Source organism: Ochotona curzoniae, unplaced genomic scaffold (genome assembly GCF_017591425.1).
Source record: "Ochotona curzoniae isolate NIBS_2020 unplaced genomic scaffold, NIBS_Ocur_1.0 scaffold_4701, whole genome shotgun sequence".
In the NCBI taxonomy this organism is placed as follows: domain Eukaryota; kingdom Metazoa; phylum Chordata; class Mammalia; order Lagomorpha; family Ochotonidae; genus Ochotona; species Ochotona curzoniae.
The window spans coordinates 84,142,482-84,161,158 of record NW_024467122.1 but is presented as its reverse complement, the minus strand read 5'-3'; the positions used below and the strand labels follow the sequence as shown (position 1 = coordinate 84,161,158).

General features: G+C 43.3%; 1 protein-coding gene and 1 pseudogene across 4 annotated transcripts in view; one reads left to right on the top strand and one right to left on the bottom strand.

Annotated features, from left to right (window-relative positions):
• LRRC49 (leucine rich repeat containing 49) overlaps positions 1 to 18,677 on the top strand; it is a 169,156-nt gene that overhangs the window by 117,071 nt on the left and 33,408 nt on the right. For all 4 annotated transcript variants that reach the window (XM_040968958.1, XM_040968957.1, XM_040968955.1 and 1 more), the window contains one exon: positions 1,901 to 2,064. In XM_040968958.1, the coding sequence (XP_040824892.1) occupies positions 1,901 to 2,064 (164 nt within the window). The remainder of the gene's footprint in view (positions 1 to 1,900; positions 2,065 to 18,677) is intronic.
• Positions 3,566 to 17,252, bottom strand: LOC121149271 (annotated as a pseudogene).

The window sequence follows — 18,677 nt, the reverse complement described above, 5'->3', positions numbered from 1 at the left end:
CATTGAAAATATTTCTTCCCCCCAACCTTCATCCTCTGCCCCTCCCGCCCCCCGTTAGCCAGACACACTGGATCAGCATGACAGTGACCCTGGCTTATCTTACTGCCAACCTCTTTCACAGTAATGTGGCCCCCTGCAGGAACAACACCACTGGCCTCAATTCAAGATTGGCTTAGCATAGTCTCCAGTAGACAGCTGAAATAAAACTCCTTAAGGTGGGGTGCCTTATTATTATAGAGAAAACTAGTTTACCATGGAACAGCGGATTCCCACTTTAGATAAGGAATACACACATGACACATCTGAAAGTCTCAGAAGTGGATGATATTAAGGGTGCCCATACAAATCGATCTAAAATACTGGACAATAACAACAATAAAATTCTTCATTTGTTTGGGGGGCAGCACTGTGACTTCGCAGATAGGGCTGCCACCTGCAGTGCTGGTACCCTGGGTTGGCACCAGCTCGGGTCCCAGCTGCTCCACTTCCAGTCCTCCTATGAGAGAAGCTGAGTCCCACATGGGGCCTGTACCGTGTGGAAGATCCCGAGGATGCTCCCAACAGCTGGCTTCATTCCAGCCCAGCTACAGTCACTGGGACCCTCTGGGCAGTGAGCCAATGGATGGCAGACCCCTTTCTCTCAATCTCGACCCTCCTCTCTCTTTAACTAATTTTCAGATAAATAAATCTTAGGGAAAATAAAGATTTGTTTGCTAGGCTGTGAGAGGACATGCTAGCATGCCAGCTCAGTTCTAGCCGTTGTGGTTATTTGGGGAGTGAACCAGTGGGTGGAAGATCTCTCTTCGTACCTCTCCTCCCTCTGTAAAAACTGCCTTTCAAATAAAAATAAATCTTTTTAAAAGTTTTAAAAACAAAGTTAAGTAAATCACATCATTTTTCCTGTTTCTATGCAATGATTAACATACATGCTAAAATCTTAGAAAACCAAATATTGGCCAACAGTTGGGACTAAATCGTTACCTACATGTGGATATATGTACACGGGGACGGACAGTGGCTGGTCCCCCGCTTGGCTGGTTTTCCACGAAGAATTGTTTACGGCCAGCCCATAGGCAGGGATCTGAAACTGTCTATTTGTAGCATTCTAATCTCATTCATTAACTTTTGATAATGGAGACTTCATCAGCATAGGGTTAGTTTTCCCTGTCAACACTCGGTCTCTAAATTGAGTCAGAACATTTTTGTGGAGCAGTTTCCTTCATTCATGCAGCTCTCAGCAGGGCTGCTGTGGGCAAGCTGAGCCTGCAGCAGCGTTCACAGTACCCAGAGCTGTGAGCATCACATCTTGAGCCCTGTCTAAATGCAATAATCCAGAGTAGGTTTCCTGAACTGATTGCTTTTCTATTCCTCTGGATGGCTCTACTTGTGTAGCACAATTTCTTTTAGTAGTCCAAGTCATATATTTTTTTAATGTTTTAGACATTACAGTGCATGCTGTGAACCTTGGAAAAATATCAGACCCTCTTCTCTCACTATCAGAGCTTACTCTGCCACATGAGACATGAGTATTGGGTAGGAAAGTACTATTTTATTTGCTTTTCTTTTTCTTGATGTATTTAAATACAGAGGCATGTAACTTTCTATAAAATTTAAATTTCAGATGATGAATCTTTAATCTCCAGTAGATTATGTTTTTTTCAAAATAAAATTAGGTTCTTATAGAATTAATATTTGTGTATGATCTCTTTCCCATTAGAATGTTTGACTTCATTCAGAGCTTTGAAGCATATTTGCTTGAGATTGTGTACTGTGTAGCTAGCCACTTGTAAGGAATAGGCTTCCTTTCAGAGCATTGTAAGAAAGCACAAATAATAGGAGTCTTAGATGTTCTCTTCTGATAGGAAAAATCTAATTCTTATCACAATTAACTTTCTTGTAGGAGAAGAAAAGGTTAACAATTAATAACGTAGCTCGAAGATGGGAGTTGCAGCAACGAGGAGTCAATATTGCTATGAATCCCGAGAAGAGAGACTGTGACCTGTCATCGCAGGATCCCTGTCAGGGCGATGGGAGCACAGTGTCCGCGCTGGCAGAGGAATCGGGGTATGTCAGGCAGGGTCCCCCTGTTGGGGAGATGGGAGCACGGTGTCCGCATTGGCAGAGGAATTGGGATATGTCCGCACATCCACTGAAGAAGCTGGCAGCTTTTGAGAATGGAATCCAGAGTGGAAACCCGGAGCCTGTTTCCTATATAACTATTTTATTATTTTAATTTTTTATCCAGCATTTTGAAAAAACAAACACTTTATTTAACACATAAAAATTGTACATATTTATGTTTTGGCACATGTCTGCATTATGCAATGTTCAAATCAGGGTAAGAGTTATGGAAAGAGAAGGGTTGACAGAGAGAGAGAGATTGATTCCATCTGCTGGTTCACTCCCCTAATGACCGCACTAGCCATGGCAGGAACAGGCCGATGCCAGGAGCCTGAAACTCCACCTGGTTCTCTCATGTGAGTGGCAGGGAACCAGCTACTTGGGTCATCTTCCGCTACCTTCCAGCCAGGCACATCAGCAGGAAGCTGGGTTGAAAGTGGAGCAGCCAGGACATGAACCAGTACTCAAATGGGACACCAGTGTTGTAGGTAGTGTCTTAACCTGATGTACCACAATGCCAGCCTCTTAGTTCTTGATTCTTACCATAATTTAGTACTCCCTGCCAAAGCTTTCACTGTTGCTTCATTCCCCACACTGTTCTAGTCTAAACTTCTATGAGATCCATATTTTCAGTTTCCACATATGGGATCACACCATAATTGTCTTTTTTTTTTTTTTTGATTGTTTTCATGTCTTGGGTTTTGTAAACAGTGCTACAGGAACCATGAAATGAGATGTCTCCTCAGAACTTGAATTCATTTCCCCTGGGTCCATACCAGTGCTGCTGGGTCACATGGCGATTGCTCAGAGGAACCACCATGCACTTTCCCATCATGGCTGTGCTAATGGACAGGTGTACCAGCAGTGTGTGCGGTTTCCCTTCTCTCCACACTTACTGTCTGGATAATAGCCAGTGTGACGAGTGAGGTCATATCTCCTGATCCTTTTTCATTTGTATTCCCTTGATAGTGGTTTTGAACATTTTTTCATGTATCTGTTGGCCATTTGTATATCTTCCTTTGAAAAATGTCTGTTTAGGTCTGTTGCCCATTTTTAATTGGATTGCTAGTTTTTTGCTTTGGGCTGTTTGGGTTCCTTCTGTGTTCTGGATGTTAATCACTCATCATATACCTAGTTTGTAAATATTTCTCCCACTTGGAGCTGGTCTCTTCACTGTGTCTACCATGTACTTTGCTGTGCAGACACTTTTAGCTTGTTTAATCTCATTTCTCTATCTTTGTCTTTATAGGCTATGCTTTTGGAGTCTTATCAAAAAAAATTCTTGACTATTTCACTGTCCTGAGCATGGATAATTATTTTCAAACAATAATTTTCTTAAGAAAACTTATTGGAATTATAACTTTAAATTTTAACAAAGGTTAAAAATTTTAAAAATATAAATTTGACTATAACTTTACCAAACTAAAATATTCTTTTTTTTTTGAAATCCAATCTTATTTATTGGTCATTCTTAAACCTTATTTTTGAGTAGACTCTACTTTAGAAGTGGGTGTTCTCAAGGAAGACAGCCTGCGTCTCCTGGTGATCTTCTCCTGGCGTATTTCTTCGGCCTCCTTCATTCTCTTGGCCACCAGTTTAGCATATTTTGCAGTCTCTTCCTTATTCTTCATAGTCCTCTGTTTCTTCAGAGCAATGAGCCGCTGTTTGCGCTGGAGGACTCATGGCGTAACAAGACACTGAATCTTAGGGGCTTTGCTACTAGGTTTCTTCCTTGTTTAGGGGCTTTTTCACAACACACTGGTGTATGTTATCTTTTTTACAGAAATTGAAACTTGTGGATTCTGTTGACTCTTTTAGGCCCCAGGCGACGAGGCAGCGCGGTATCAGTCAATCATGGAATCTCTCTCTCTCTCTCTCTCTCTCTCTCTCTCTTTTTTTACAATAACCAAGTTTAGAACACTCAAGTTGGCATCGAAAATGCAGCCCTGAACTGACTTTTGTTTTTGTTCCCCGGTTCTCCTGGGTCTGTAGCAGAGTGCCCCCTTGCTCAGCAGCAGACGAACCCAGCTATGGGTGGGTCAAGACACCTTGCTTCCTGGGGAAGCCTTGCAAGTCATTTCCACCACTGATCCAGACCACGTAGCCTTTCCACTCCTCGCCCAGAGTGTAGGCAGCTACTTCAGTTGCCGTGAGCTTTTCTTTAGAAAGTTCTTCGTTTACATTCGTCGTCCGCTTCAGCGAGTTTTTGGCAGCCAGTAGCTGGGAGATATTCCGCTTCCTCTTGAAACTGCTCTAAAATATTCCTCAGGAGAGTGCATTGTGGCACAACAGATTAAGATACCACCTGGGATGCCTCCACTCCACATTGGAGTGCTTGTTCAAATCCTGCCTACTCTTATTTCAGTGCAGCTCCCTGCTAAAGCAATAGATAGTGGCCTGGCTACTTGGATTCCTACTCCCTGGGAGGCTCCTGGCTGTGGCCTGGCCCAGTGCTGGGAGACCTGGATGGAGCTCCTGGCTCCTGGCTGTGGCTTCGCTCAGTGCTGAGAGACCAGGATGGAGCTCCTGGCTCCTGGCTGTGGCCTGGCCCAGTGCTGGGAGACCTGGATGGAGCTCCTGGCTTCTGGCTGTCGCTTCGCTCAGTGCTGAGAGACCAGGATGGAGCTCCTGGCTCCTGGCTGTGGCCTGGCCCAGTGCTGAGAGACCAGGATGGAGCTCCTGGCTCCTGGCTGTGGCTTGGCCCAGTGCTGAGAGACCAGGATGGAGCTCCTGGCTCCTGGCTGTGGCTTGGCCCAGTGCTGAGAGACCAGGATGGAGCTCCTGGCTCCTGGCTCTGGCCTGGCCCAGTGCTGAGAAACCAGGATGGAGCTCCTGGCTCTTGGCTGTGGCCTGGACCAGTGCTGACGTTCTGGACCTTGGTGGAGTAAACCATCCATAGGAAGATATTCCCCTATGTCATTCTCTCTGTCACTCTTTCAAATAAACAAATAAACTTTCTCTTTAAAAAGAAATGCTGATCGTCATAGAAAAAAGTCTAGATTATTTAATCCTATAGCCCGGGAAGCACTCTACCCACCTCACCTATTCTCTCCTGCAACATCCACTGGCGACTTCTGGTGCTGCAGCCTCACTGGCCTTCTTGCGGTTCATTTGATTCCTCCCTCAGCTCTATGCTTACAGGACATTTCTTTTGCCCCAACTCCTCTTCCCTGCCAGTACCTTCCCCAGATCACTAACTGACACATTAAGGTGGTAAGTTAATCCTCGCATCCCCAGAAGCCTTCTTCCAGTCCTTTGATCTCTCAGCACCTTGCGCTTCCCCTTTCTTAGTAGTTCTTGTGACTACATGATTAATTAACCAGATAGATCCTTAGTGGTCTCACATCTGTCTTTTCTAGTATAATAAGGAAAGAACTCCTGACTGTCTAGAGTACTGTGGTGGCCCCAGCAGCCAGCATAAAACCTCGTTCCTTAACAGCTGCTCCTAAGCAAGTCAGCAAGAAACCAGTGTGGTTATTGCAGCTGTAGTCTCTCCCCCTGTGTCTTGCAGTGGCCCACAACCTCCTTCACTGGGCACATATCGCAAACTGTGTATGCTTGGGGTCCTGAGAGTGTCCTGCTCTCCAGAAAGAATATTGGAGTCAAGAAAAAGGACACAAAGCATGGATATCTTTGTGATACATATTAATTAAAGTGTATAGACACTTTCACAATGCAGCCTGAAAGTCAAGATAGAATACATTTCAATCTTGTTTAATTTGAAGAAGCACATTTTTGAAAGATTTTATTTTCTTTTTTTAATATATATTTTAAAAATAATCTTACTTGATTAGAGTACAAAGGGTCAAGGGCTGCAGGAAAGTGGGTAAGACCATTGTTTCCGTACTAATATTATCATTTTTTTCCCTGTATCTGGGGTCGGAGAAATAAAAAAGGAAAAGCCCCACCCATCCCAGGTCTGCAATGTGAAACACGATCCGAGGGTCCTGCTCAAGCAGTTTTGATAGTTCAACAGTTCTTAATTGCTGCCAGTCTCGCCATTCCAATCGTAATGAAACCTATTCAGAATCCACTGGCTGACATAGTCTCTTCATGGTTAGAATTCTGAGATCAGCAGTTCAGTTGGAGGGATCTCCAAAGAAACTTCATCTGAGGTGATCCCAGACCTGATTCTTGCGTGAGTTTGCTAGTATATGGTCCGGAACTGTCCGTCGCCCCAATCAGCTTATGCTCATGCTGGTCGTTGCACTAGCTGAATCAGTTCTGTTTCCAGCCCTGTCTTCCACGTGAACCAACAGGTATTGTAGTCCAGCCCGATCCTACCCACTTCATAGTCGGTCCTCACGCAAACCAGTGGGAGCTGCAGCCTAGTTGGGGCAACTCCCCATAACCCCCACCAGGCCTGTCCCCTACCCTGGTTCCCATGCTTGCCAGTATGTACCGCAGGCTTGTTCAGTCTGTCCCACATCCCATTTAGCTCTCATACTTGTCAATGGGCATTGAAGCCTAGTTCAACCCAACCAACCTACCATCCAGCCCCACACCTACTGGCAGGTGCCTTTCTGTCTAGCCATGCCTGCCCCTGTCCTGATTTTTTTGCTCTCCAGTGGGAATAGTAACCCATGAGGGAGGTGCCCACTATCTCCCTACTAGGCCACTTCCAGATTATGCACTCTCCAGGTGGTTCTGGAGGTTAACTTGACAGATTAAGCTCCCAGTGTCAGCCTCTGCCAGCTGATGCTGCAGCCAAATCCAGCCAATCCTCACCCACTCAGATTTTTGCTTGCATCAGTCAGGACAGTCAGCCCAACATGGCCCTTCCCTTATCTAGCTCACATGAGGCCCACAAGTGTTGTGGCCTTGCCTGGTCTGCCCCATCCCAATTCATGCTCTCCAGTGGGAGTGGTTGTCCAGCAGGGGAGCCCACATTCCCCTGCTGGCTTTGCCTGCCCCCTGCCCCATGATTCTCACATGTGTTGTTTGGATGCTGCAACCACATCTGGTACAGGTCACTTCATCTTGGCATTCCTTAATATGCACTGGTATGTGTTGAGACCAAAGCTGGCCTGAGCCACACTCTACGCTGGTGCTCAGATTACCCCAGCCAAGGGTTGTCCATACCCATACACTGCTCACACATGGCTCAGTAGAGGCAAAGACCCAGCCCCCCATCCGTCCTACATCTACCCAGGTTCTCCAGAGTGCCAGATAGTGCTGGTGTCTAGCCCAGCTTGGTGCGCCCAGCCCTAGTCCACACTTGTGCCTAGGGAGATTGCAGCCATATCCAGACCAGAATGCAGCCCCCACTCCAGCCCTACACTCTCCTATGGGAATCCCAATCCAGCAAGAGTGTACTCTCACAGCTCCCCAACTGAGTCTATTCTCAGCCCTAGATTACATGCGTGCCAGTGGTTGCTCTGACCCAATGGGCTTAGCCTCTCACCTGTCTCAGCCTTTGCCTTTGATGCTGTGGCATAGTATACCTGCTTCATGGAGACCAGTTGGTGTAAGGGCCTTGGCCAGAATAACATGTGCTCCATCCTGATTTCTGTTCTTTTTTTATAAGTTGAAGTTTGCTTGGCCCTGCCTGGTCCAACCCCTTCCAGTTGCAGCTCGGCCCACCACACATCCTATTGTAGGATGCACATTCGGGTGCTGCTGCCTTGACCTGCCCAGATTGCCATCGGTTCCTTTACCTGTAAGTGATGGCAGGTGCCATGGTCACTCCTAGCTTAGCCCATCGCCACCCCAGCTCACAAGCTAAGCTGCGGGACTTGTATTCCCACATGGTTGGGCCCACACATCCCCGCCAGAATTTATCCCCAGACCAAGTTCTCTCGCGTGCTGGTTAGTGTCTTGACCCTGCCAAATGTGACCAGTCCACTATTCCACCACCCAGTCAAGTAATGCTAGACAGGCACCCAGCCATAGCTTTGGTGTGGACTGGTGTGTGGCAGTCAGTGATGCTCTATGCTAACAACCCATGTCAGGATTCTTAATTTGGCTGGTGAATCAGTCTGGTCCAGATAGATCTTATGGGACTCTCCCCTACAAACCATCAGGTCTCAGTCCCCACACTTGCCCAAAAAGTTTCATGACCCAATTACTGGGAATCACCCAGAATTCTTCTCTCACCTACACTAAAACTGGCCTTATTCATGGGTGTCTCTAGGCAGCAACTTCATATTCTAAAAACTCAAGAGCTCGCCACACTGCAGGGGGCTGCAAGCCGCCCCCCCCCAATCCCAAGGCCCAAACCCCTGGATTTTATTTTCATTTTATTTATTTGAAAGGCACAATTATAGAAAACGAGAGACAGAGAGATCTTCCACAAGCTGGTTTACTCCCCAAATGGCTACAGCGGCAAAGTTGTGCCAGACTGAAGCTAGGAGCTTCTTCCACGTCTCCAGTGTGGGTTAAGGGGCCCAAGCACTTGGTCCATCTTCTCCTGATTTCCTAGGTGCATTAGCAGGGAGCTGGATTGGAAACACAGCAGCCAGGACAACACTGTAAGCTGTGACTTAACCTAATACATCACTGTACCAACCACTGACTAAGCACATTTGTCATTATCGTAACTAAATGATGAAATACATTTAATGTAAATATAATGTTTATGTCAAGATTTGCTTTCAAGAATTCCTTAAGATTTTCATAGAAAAATAATGTAAGAAAGGAATTTTTTGTATTTTTTAATGTTATTATTTTCCATGATACAGTTTTGTAGGGAGAGATCCCTTCGACCTTCGCTTCCTCCCTACCCATTCTTCCCCTGCCACCATTTTCCCCCAGATTATTATAATAGTAAAATCCTTCAGCAACAGACACAGGTCCAGCATCCTGTTTAAGTGTGTCATGTCGTTGTAGATATAGGCAGTGGTGGAAAATCTAGTATCATATTGTCAAGGTGTATTTAACAGTTTCATAAGGAGTCCTTGTTTTATTCTAGAGTAGTCGAGATGCATACTGAAATATGTCTTCACTTCCTGGTATACTGGCCTTCTTTGTACGGTTCATCTATGAGTACATATGTATATACTTATTCACTAAATATGTATTGTTTTTGTATTTTGCAAGAATGTTGCCTTATATCACAGAAAGCATATGACAGTTGTCCTTTAGAGGTTGACTTATTTCACTGAGCATAATGGTTTATAGTTGGAACTGTTTTGTTGCAAATGATAGAATTTCATTATTTTTAACAGCAAACTGGTATTCCCTGGAGTATATGTGCCATAGTTTTTTTTTAAAGATTTATTTTTATTATTTATTTTTATTGGAAAGGCGGATATACAGAGAGGAGAGACAGAGAGGAAGATCTTCCGTCTGATGATTCACTCCCCAAGTGAGCACAACGGTCGATGCTATGCCGATCCGAAGCCAGGAGCCTCTTCCGGGTCTCCCACGCGGGTGCAGGGTCCCAAAGCCTTGGGCCGTCCTCGACTGCTTTCCCTGGCCACAGGCAGGGAGCTGGAAGGGAAGCGGGGCTGCTGGGATTAGAACCGGCGCCCATATGGGATCCCGGGCGTGCAAGGCGAGGACCTTTAACCACTTGCGCCACCGCGCCGGGCCCATAGTTTTTTTTTTAAATCCACTCCTTTTTGGACACACGTCTGGGTTGTTTCCATGTCTTTGCTATTATGGATTGTGCTGCTAGAAATATAGGGTTTCAGGTCACTTTCTCATATGCAGATTTCGCTTCCTTTGGATATATTCCCAGCAGCGGGATAGTTGGGTCATACAGTAAGTACATCAGTTTTCAGCTCTCTTAGCACTCTCCACACTGACTGCCATAGTGGCTGCACGAACCCCTTTCCCCACATCCATACCAGCAGCTGTTGTTAGTAGATTCCTGAATCTAGGCCAGTTTTGTTGTAATTTGGTGGAACTTCAATGTGGTTTGCATTTGTATTTCTCTAATAGCTAGGGAGCCTGAGCACTTTTTATATGTGTATTAGCCATTTGAATATGTTCTTTTGAAAAATGCCTGCTAATTTCCTTCCCCCATTTTTTCTTTTCTTTTTTTTAAATTTATTTATTTATTGTTGAAAAATCAGATTTACAGAGAGGAGAGACAGAGAAAGATTTTTCCATCCGCTGGTTCACTCCCCTAGTGTCGCAAGATTGGAGTTGAACTGATCTGAAACTAGGAGCCAGGAACCTGCTTCCGGTCTCCCACGCAGATGCAGGATTCCAAGGCTTTGGGCCATCCTCTACTACTTTCCCAGGCCACAGGCAGGGAGCTGCAAGGGAAATAGAGCAGTCAGGACATGAACTAGTGCCCACATGGGATTCCGGTACATGCAAGGCGAAGACTTTAGCCACTAGGCTACCATGCCATCCTCCACCCCCTTTTTAAAGATTTCTTTTTCTTGGAAAGGCAGATTTATAGAGAGGAGAGACAGAGAAAGATCTTCTGTCTACTGGTTCATTCCCCATATGGCTGCAATGGTCGGAGCTGAGCTAATCTGAAGCCAGGAGCCAGGAGCTTTTTCTGGGTTTCCCACACGGATGCAGGGTCGCAAAGTTCTAGACCATCCTCTACTGCTTTTGCAGGCCACAGGCAGGGAGCTGGATGGGAAGTGGAGCATCTAGGACATGAACCCCACCCATTTCTTACCAGGGATTTTGGTTTTGCTGTTGCTGTTCGCTGAAGCTCTTTGTGAGTCTTGGATATTAGCCCAAGACTAATTATCTGTTGTGTAGTGTGCGGATTTTCTTCCATTCTGCTGTTTGTTTCTTCACTTTGTTGATCGTTTCCTTTATTGTACAGAAGCTTCTTCATTTGAAGTAGTCCCATTTGTTTATTTTGGCTTTGACTGCCTGTGCTTTTGGTGATTTTTTTCTAAGAACTCTTTACCAATGCCTATATCTTATTAGGTGCATCCTAGGTTTTGCTCTGATATTTGATGGGATCTAGGCACAGCTTTAGGTTCTTGATCCATTTAGCGTTTATTTTTGTATATGGTGACAAGTGGGAGAGATAATTTGGAGACATTGGAGTAATATAGCGATTTCCTGGAATTAGAATCAAACATATTTAGACAAATGTATTTTTTAACTTCCAAGACTGATACATCAATCAATATATTTTCTTTCATTCACTTTAGAAAAATAAGGCAACAAAAATAGAAACTCTAGTAGTTTATATAACAAATATATCTAATATGGCTCTAAAACTGTATTTAATATCACTTAAATCACTAAAAACATTTTATGTATTGTTAAAATTTTGTAGTGTTGACCTTTAGATTTATTATAAAATATAAACCACTTCTATTTCTCTTTTTATACAAGTATTTTTCCCTCTTTCTTAAAGAAACTTTGCCAGTTCTGAATTTATCCAATTTTACTTAGAACTTTTAACAGTGTTTTAAATATTTAAAGGTCAATCCTTTACTACTTTATTATTTTTTTTTTTTAAAGATTTATTTTTTTATTATTTTTTCATTGGAAAGGCGGATATACAGAGAGGAGAGACAGAGAGGAAGATCTTCCGTCCGATGATTCACTCCCCAAGTGAGCGCAACGGGCCGATACTATGCCGATCCGAAGCCAGGAGCCTCTTCCGGGTCTCCCACGCGGGTGCAGGGTCCCAAAGCTTTGGGCCGTCCTCTGCTGCTTTCCCAGGCCACAGGCAGGGAGCTGGAAGGGAAGCGGGGCTGCCGGGATTAGAACCGGCGCCCATATGGGATCCCGGGCGTGCAAGGCGAGGACCTTTAACCACTTGCGGCACCGCGCCGGGCCCACTACTTTATTTTTAAAAAGAAGTTTTGGATCCCATTGCTGTAGAACAAGTTAAGGTACTGCCCAAGATGCTGGCATCCCATATGAGCACCAGTTCAAGTCCTGGTTGTTGCATTTCTAATCCAGCTCCCTGCTAACATGCCGGGGAAGACAGTGGAAGATATCCCTACCGCTCATGTCAAGACCTGGATGGGGGGATAGACTTCTGGCTTTGGCCTGGCCCAGCTCTGATCTTGGTAGCCATTTATGGGGATGCCTTCACTCTCTCTCTCTCTGTTTCTCTCTCTCAGTCCCTCTCTGTAAATATGCCTTTCGAGAAACAAAGAAATTCTTTTAAAAAGAAACATGCTAAGTAAAGGTATATATAACTTGACTGTGTCTCACTTGGCTAGTCAATTTCCTAATAGTTTTTCTTAAATTGTTCTTTCTTTTCTAAAAAGAATACTATTTTATATTGAGTTCCTATAAAGATGTGGCTGTATCTGAAACCTGTCTAGACTAATCTAGTTACCTGTTTTAATGACAGAATCTTATTTCAGAAGTTTTGTAGTTAGTTTTAATAACTGATAGGTGATAACTGTTGTCACTGTTCTTTTAAGTTTCAACTCTAATGCATATGTTCTTTCATATAAACTTTAAGATCACTTTAAATAGAACATTTTATTTAAATAATATGTTTATTAACTTATAATCAGAGTGATTGACATTGTTGTAATAATAACATCACTTTAAGAAATGTGTCGTAAGTTTTTTTCTCAAGTTTGCTTGATGTTCAGAAGGATCAAACTAGGGAAATGTTGGTGGATTAAAGGAAAATTGTGAGATTAATTAAGTTAGAGACTGAAATTATAGCAGCTATATACTGAATTGTTAAATGAGTTTATTTCAGGAGCTCAGAGAAACTAACTGTAACAATAGGGAAACGAAATATCTGGTGAGGTAAGGAATCAAACAAGAAATAAGAATTTTTTATTTATGATGGAAAAAGGTAGAAATTATGGATCCTGTTGTAACTAAAAACCAGAAGGTTGGCATCCGATTGGGAGAAAATTGATTATTTCTGAGAGAAGAGGTCTAAATGAAGATGAGGTGTATACAAAGCGCAAGGATTAATGATAAGCTGGAAGAGGAAATTTCTGGTCTCCCTAAGTTTCTAGGTTGAACATGTTACATGTTAGAGATAGAACATGTTACATGTTACACTATGGAAGTGGCATAGTGTAACACAGAGACTAGCAGGCCATAGGAGAAGAGAAGTGAAAATCACCAGAGAGGAGACCAGTTGAACGCATGATTGTCGACATGAGAGCCACTGGTGGCAGCAGTAGGTTGGAGCCAGAGGTCAGAGTATCCAAGCAGTGACCAGCCCTGTCTGACCATGGCATCTGCACAGTTGAGGATTTGCCAATGCTGGCAGCTGCAGGAACACAAAAGAATCTTTCTTACTGAATGACTCCTTTACCTGGAACAATTGGGTCTGACAGGTGGATTCCAGACTACTACTGTGATGTTCTTGACATCCTGAACTTACCAAGTGACTTTAGAGCCAAATATTCTGTGATCCTGTAAAAGAATTTAAAGTTAATTTTCACTTTTACAACCTCGAAAGCTAGCCATCAGTTCTAAGGGAAAGAAGAGGGTCAGTTTGTGAAAACTGTGTTTTACAGTTCCTAGCATGAGTTTCATATGTGTGTTGGGAGTTACCCAAAGCCAGAAGAGTCAAGGGAGGTGTGAGGCGGAATATGTGAGCCTTGACAAACTGGGCAGAGGAGCATGGTGGAGAGGGAGCCACAATTTCTACTGAACATTTTTGTGCAAATTAGAATCAAAGTGCCGTAGAGACACTATCACGTTCTCTCAGTCTGACCTCTTTTAATGACTAAAACTAGCAAATTGAGCAGCCACACAAGATGTTTCTCAAGAAATTCGTAGGGAAAAAAAAGTGGCTTTTAAGGATAGGTTGGTCCCCGTGCAAAGTAATTTGAAAGTGATGCATAGTTTTTTCATAGCATGCACTTTTCATAACCTCATATTACAAAGGTAGAAAATAAATCTTAACAATTAATTAGTGAATAATAGGATGACACAGTACAAGAGATCTTCAAAAAGCGCATGACATGATGGAGCGCTAGTTGTGGACCATTTCCAGTGGTAGATTTTCTTCAGTGTAGTGGTTATCTGAGTCTTGTAAGATATTTTACATGTACACATCAGACCGACTTCTGAAAGAGCTTATTATATAAGGCATCTCTACAAAACCACAGCCTTGGGCAGGTGTTTGGCAGAAAGATTAGGTGATCACGTGAGACCCTGTGTCCCATAGCAGAGGGCTTGATTAGAGTCCTAGTTCTGCCTTGGACACCAGCTTCCTGCTGATGAACACCCTGGGGCCCAATGAGCGATGACTCAGCTCTTGGATCACTGCCAGCCATGTGTGATACCCAAAATGAGCTCCATTTCTTCCAACTTTGGCCTTACTCAGCTCTGCCTATTCAGAACAGTTGAGGAGTAGCAGTAGAGGACAAATCTTTCCTTTTGTCTGAGATCTTTCTCTCTCTCTGCCTTTCAAAAATAAATTAGGGGGCCCAGCGTGGTGGCCTAATGGCTAAAGTCGTCATCTTGAATGTGCTCGGATCCCATATGGGCGCCAGTTCTAATCCCGGCAGCCCTGCTTCCCTTCCAGCTCCCTGCTTGTGGCCTGGGAAAGCAGCTGAGGACGGCCCAAAGCCTTGGGACCCTGTACCCACGTGGGAGACCCAGAAGAGCTCTGGGCTCCTGGTTTCTGAGTGGCCATTGCGGCTACTTGGGGAGTGAATCATCGGATGGAAGATCTTCCTCTCTGTCTCTTCTCCTCTCTCTATCTATCTGACTTTGTAATAAAAATAAATAATAAATCTTAAAAAATAATGAATTAGATAAATAAAATTTTTAATTTTTTTAAAGATTTATTTTATTATTTTTTTATTGGAAAGGCGGATATACAGAGAGGAGAGACAGAGAGGAAGATCTTCTGTCCGATGATTCACTCCCCAAGTGAGCACAACGGCCAATGCTATGCCAATCCGAAGCCAGGAGCCTCTTCTGGGTCTCCCACGCGGGTGCAGGTTCCCAAAGCTTTGGGCCGTCCTCGACTGCTTTCCCAGGCCACAGGCAGGGAGCTGAAAGGGAAGCGGGGCTGCCAGGATAGAACCGGTGCCCATATGGGATACCAGGCGTGCAAGGCGAGGACCTTAACCACTGCGCCACCGTGCCGGGCCCTAAAATTTTTAATTTTTAAGAAAAGTGCCCAGGGCAATAGCCTAGTGGCTAAATCCTCGCCTTGCAACTGTCAGGATCCCATATGAGTGATGTCTCATGTCCTGACTGCCCCACTTCCCTTCCAGCTCCCTGCTTGTGGCTTTGGAAAGCAGTAGAGGATGGTCCAAGGCTTTGGGACCTTTCACCCACATGGGAGACCCAGAAGAAACTCCTGGCTCCTAGCTTCAGATGGCTTAGCTCTGCTGTTGTGGCCACTTGGGGAGTGAACCAGTGGATGAAAGATATTTCTTTCTGTATCTACTTCTCTCTCTATGTATGGCTTTCCAATAAAAATAACTAAATCTTAAAAAAAAAAAACCTAAGTAAAATCTTAATCAGAGGGTATAGATAAACTTTTTGTGTTTAGGTTTGTTTATTAGACTTAACTTCTGTCTTGCATTTGCTGTAGAAGGAATTCTTTATTGTTGAAAGGCTCTTATTTTTTTAAGATTGATTTTTATTTTTCTTACAAAATCAGATTTACAGAGAGAAGGAGAGACAGAGAGAAAGCTCTTCCATCTGCTGGTTCATTCCCTAAGTAGCTGCAACAGGTGGGCCTAAGCCATTTCTAAACCGAAAGCCCGGAGCTTCATCTGGGTCTCCCACATAGGTGCAGCATCCCAAGGATCTTGGCCATCCTGCTCTGCTTTCCCAGACCACAAGCAGGAGGACGGATGGGAAGTGGAGCAGCCAGGACAAAAATTGATGCCTATATGGGATCCTGGCTTTTAAAGAGGGGGGATTAACCAGTTGAGTCATAGGGAATAGAGCCTTCTGCAGCCTGGTACTATGACTCAATTGGTTAATCCTGTCTCTTTAAGAGCCAGGATCCCATATAGGCATCAACTTACCTGTGGGTCTGCCATTTTCTGTTTTTACTGGCTCCTTTTCTACAAAATCTTACACTTTTGCTCATATATCATGCTATTTTTAATTTGTAAGATGTTTTGATTCCATCTGTGTGGAATGGCTATTTCCTGTCTTCAAATAAGCACATTCATGTTTTTAGTAGTGTGGTCAAGACTGACTCAATTTTGTAAACTCATTTTGCTCATCCCTGCCTTTCAACTGGAGAGTTTATAAAGTTCTGACGAGGAAGGATTTACTCCTGCCATTTTGGTATTGTTTGAATCTATTGTCTATTACTGTTGTTCTTCAGTCCTGTTAACTTCCCTTTTATGTCTAACTGGATTTTTAGTGTGCCGATTTTTTTTATTCTCTTCTCATCCATTTTATTATATTTCTCAATTGTTTGTTTTGTTGTTACTCTTACTAATGTTACCCTGGAAGCTAAATCAACTTTTTAAATTTGTAACAATCTAGTTGGAATTAATTCCAGTGTAGCTGCAATAGTATATAAAATTTTGACTTCTACTCAGAGCTCTCCCTCTTATGTTGTGGTTTGGCACAAAATACATCAGTGAGAATGGTGTGCGGGACAGCAGCTCACCAGGAGCAGTAACTCGTAGTGTTCTGTAGCAGAGTGGGATAACTGGCTGAACAGTTAGTCGGATATGTCAGAATGACAACTGGAGGGGCTCTTGAGTGCTCCTGACACGAACAGGTAATAAAGTGCAAGGTGACAGGTGTGCCAGGTCCTGCTGTGTGCATATGTGTCGAAATGTGACATTGTAGCCCATACGTTTGTACGATTCTGATTAGATTGTCTGGACCCTTACAGAGATTTGTAATTATCATCTTACGTACTTATGTTTTCAATTGCATAAAAAGGAATCATCAACCAAATACAGTAAGGCTAACTAGTTTTTATATTTATTTATGTAATCACCTATTTTTTCATGAGCCTTTGAGCTTTGATTTGCAGCCTGAAATAATACTTTTTTTTAATGTACTTGTCATATACTAGGTCTATGGTAATATAGGTATGCTATATTACCATAAATATAATACCACTATAAGTATAGTTATACTAGAAGTAAATTCCCTGTGTTTTTGTTTACCAGGAAATATCTTGATTTCTCCCTCATTTTAAAGTATGATTTGGCCAGACAGAATTCAAAATAGACAGGTCTTTTTTTCTGTTTCCTTCAGTATCTTAAATACCTCATCTCACTGATTTTTAGCCTTTATGAGGAATTGTCTATTCATCTTACCAAGGACGCCATGATTGTGATAAGTCTCTTATCTCTCACCAGTTCCAAGGTTTTCTCTTTCAGCAGTTCAGTTCTAATGTATCTTGATCTCTAAATTTATCCTCATCAAAGTCGGTGAGTTCCTGGGATGTGTTGATTTATGTCTTTCATCAAATTTGGGAAGTTTCTGGCCATCATTTCCTCATTCTTTGCTTTCTCTCTCAGGTCTGTTCTGGAACCCCTGTTGTGTTTCTGTTGGCATGCTGGAGGGTCATTGCATAGTTTTCTGAAGTCTTGTTCATTTACATTTGTTCTTTATCACCTCGGTGGGCTCCTCACACTGCAGGCATTCATGGACTTCTTTGTAAGTTCACTGGTTCTTTCTTCTCTTTCCTCAGACCACTCTTCATCTTAACTCGTTGTACTTTTAAACTCCAGAATTTCTGTTTGGCTCCTTCGCAGTTTATCATCTTTTTCCTGGTATTCTCTGTTTGGTAAGGCAATATTTGGTTAATAGCAGTGTTTAAAACAAATGACTGTAAGTCCTTGGCTAGTAAATTCAGTATTTGGACTTTCTCAAGGAAAATGAATTGCCATTGCTTTTTCTTTTCCATGTCACTTAGCCACACTTTCTTGCTTCTCTGAATGGCTTATAGTTTTGTTGTTTTTTTGTTGTTGTTCCGACTAGACAATTTTGAACATTATAATGCAGACTCTGGAAGTCACATGATTTCTCCTCACCAGAGTTTGTTTCTTCTGATTGTTTTAGTTACTTTTGCTTGTTTGATGACTTCTCTATTTAAAAAAAAAAACAAAAACATGTTGTCATGTGCAGTTAATGAAGTGTCTATTCTAATAGCTTAGTGGCAATTAGTGATTTGCAGTATTTCCTTAAATGTATGGAGGAAAACTCTAGTGTTTGCAGATCGCCTCTGTGTTGGGGTCCTTGCTCAGTTTTTACCCAGACAATTCCCAGCTTGTCCTTAGCCTGCTTGGAAAGGTCTGAGATCAACACAGGGGATTGGTTATAAGCTACTCAGGTCTTTTCTGACTGCAGGTGCTTGTTGCCTTCTATTGTCCTTGAAACATTCCGTAATTACTTAAAGTCCTTATTCTCTCATCCATCTCCTCCTCAGACTTTCCTTTCTCAGGCACACGTGTCCGTCCTTTGCCCCACGGGGCAGCACTGAATACATTTTTAGCATGAAGTCCTTTCCACAAAGCCACTTTGTCCCTGGAGAAGCTCCAAGACAAGCAATACAGAGGTAAGCCCTTGATCTGACTCTCCACGACACGCAACACGCTAAGACACACCACAGTGTTCTGAGAAAATGGGTTATGTTGCTTGCTCTGTTACCAGCAGTCTGCACCACGAATCCCCAAGGCCACTGACAGGATGGTGAGAATCACAGCAGAGCCATGTAAAATCCTACAGAACTATCTTATGGTTTTTTTGTG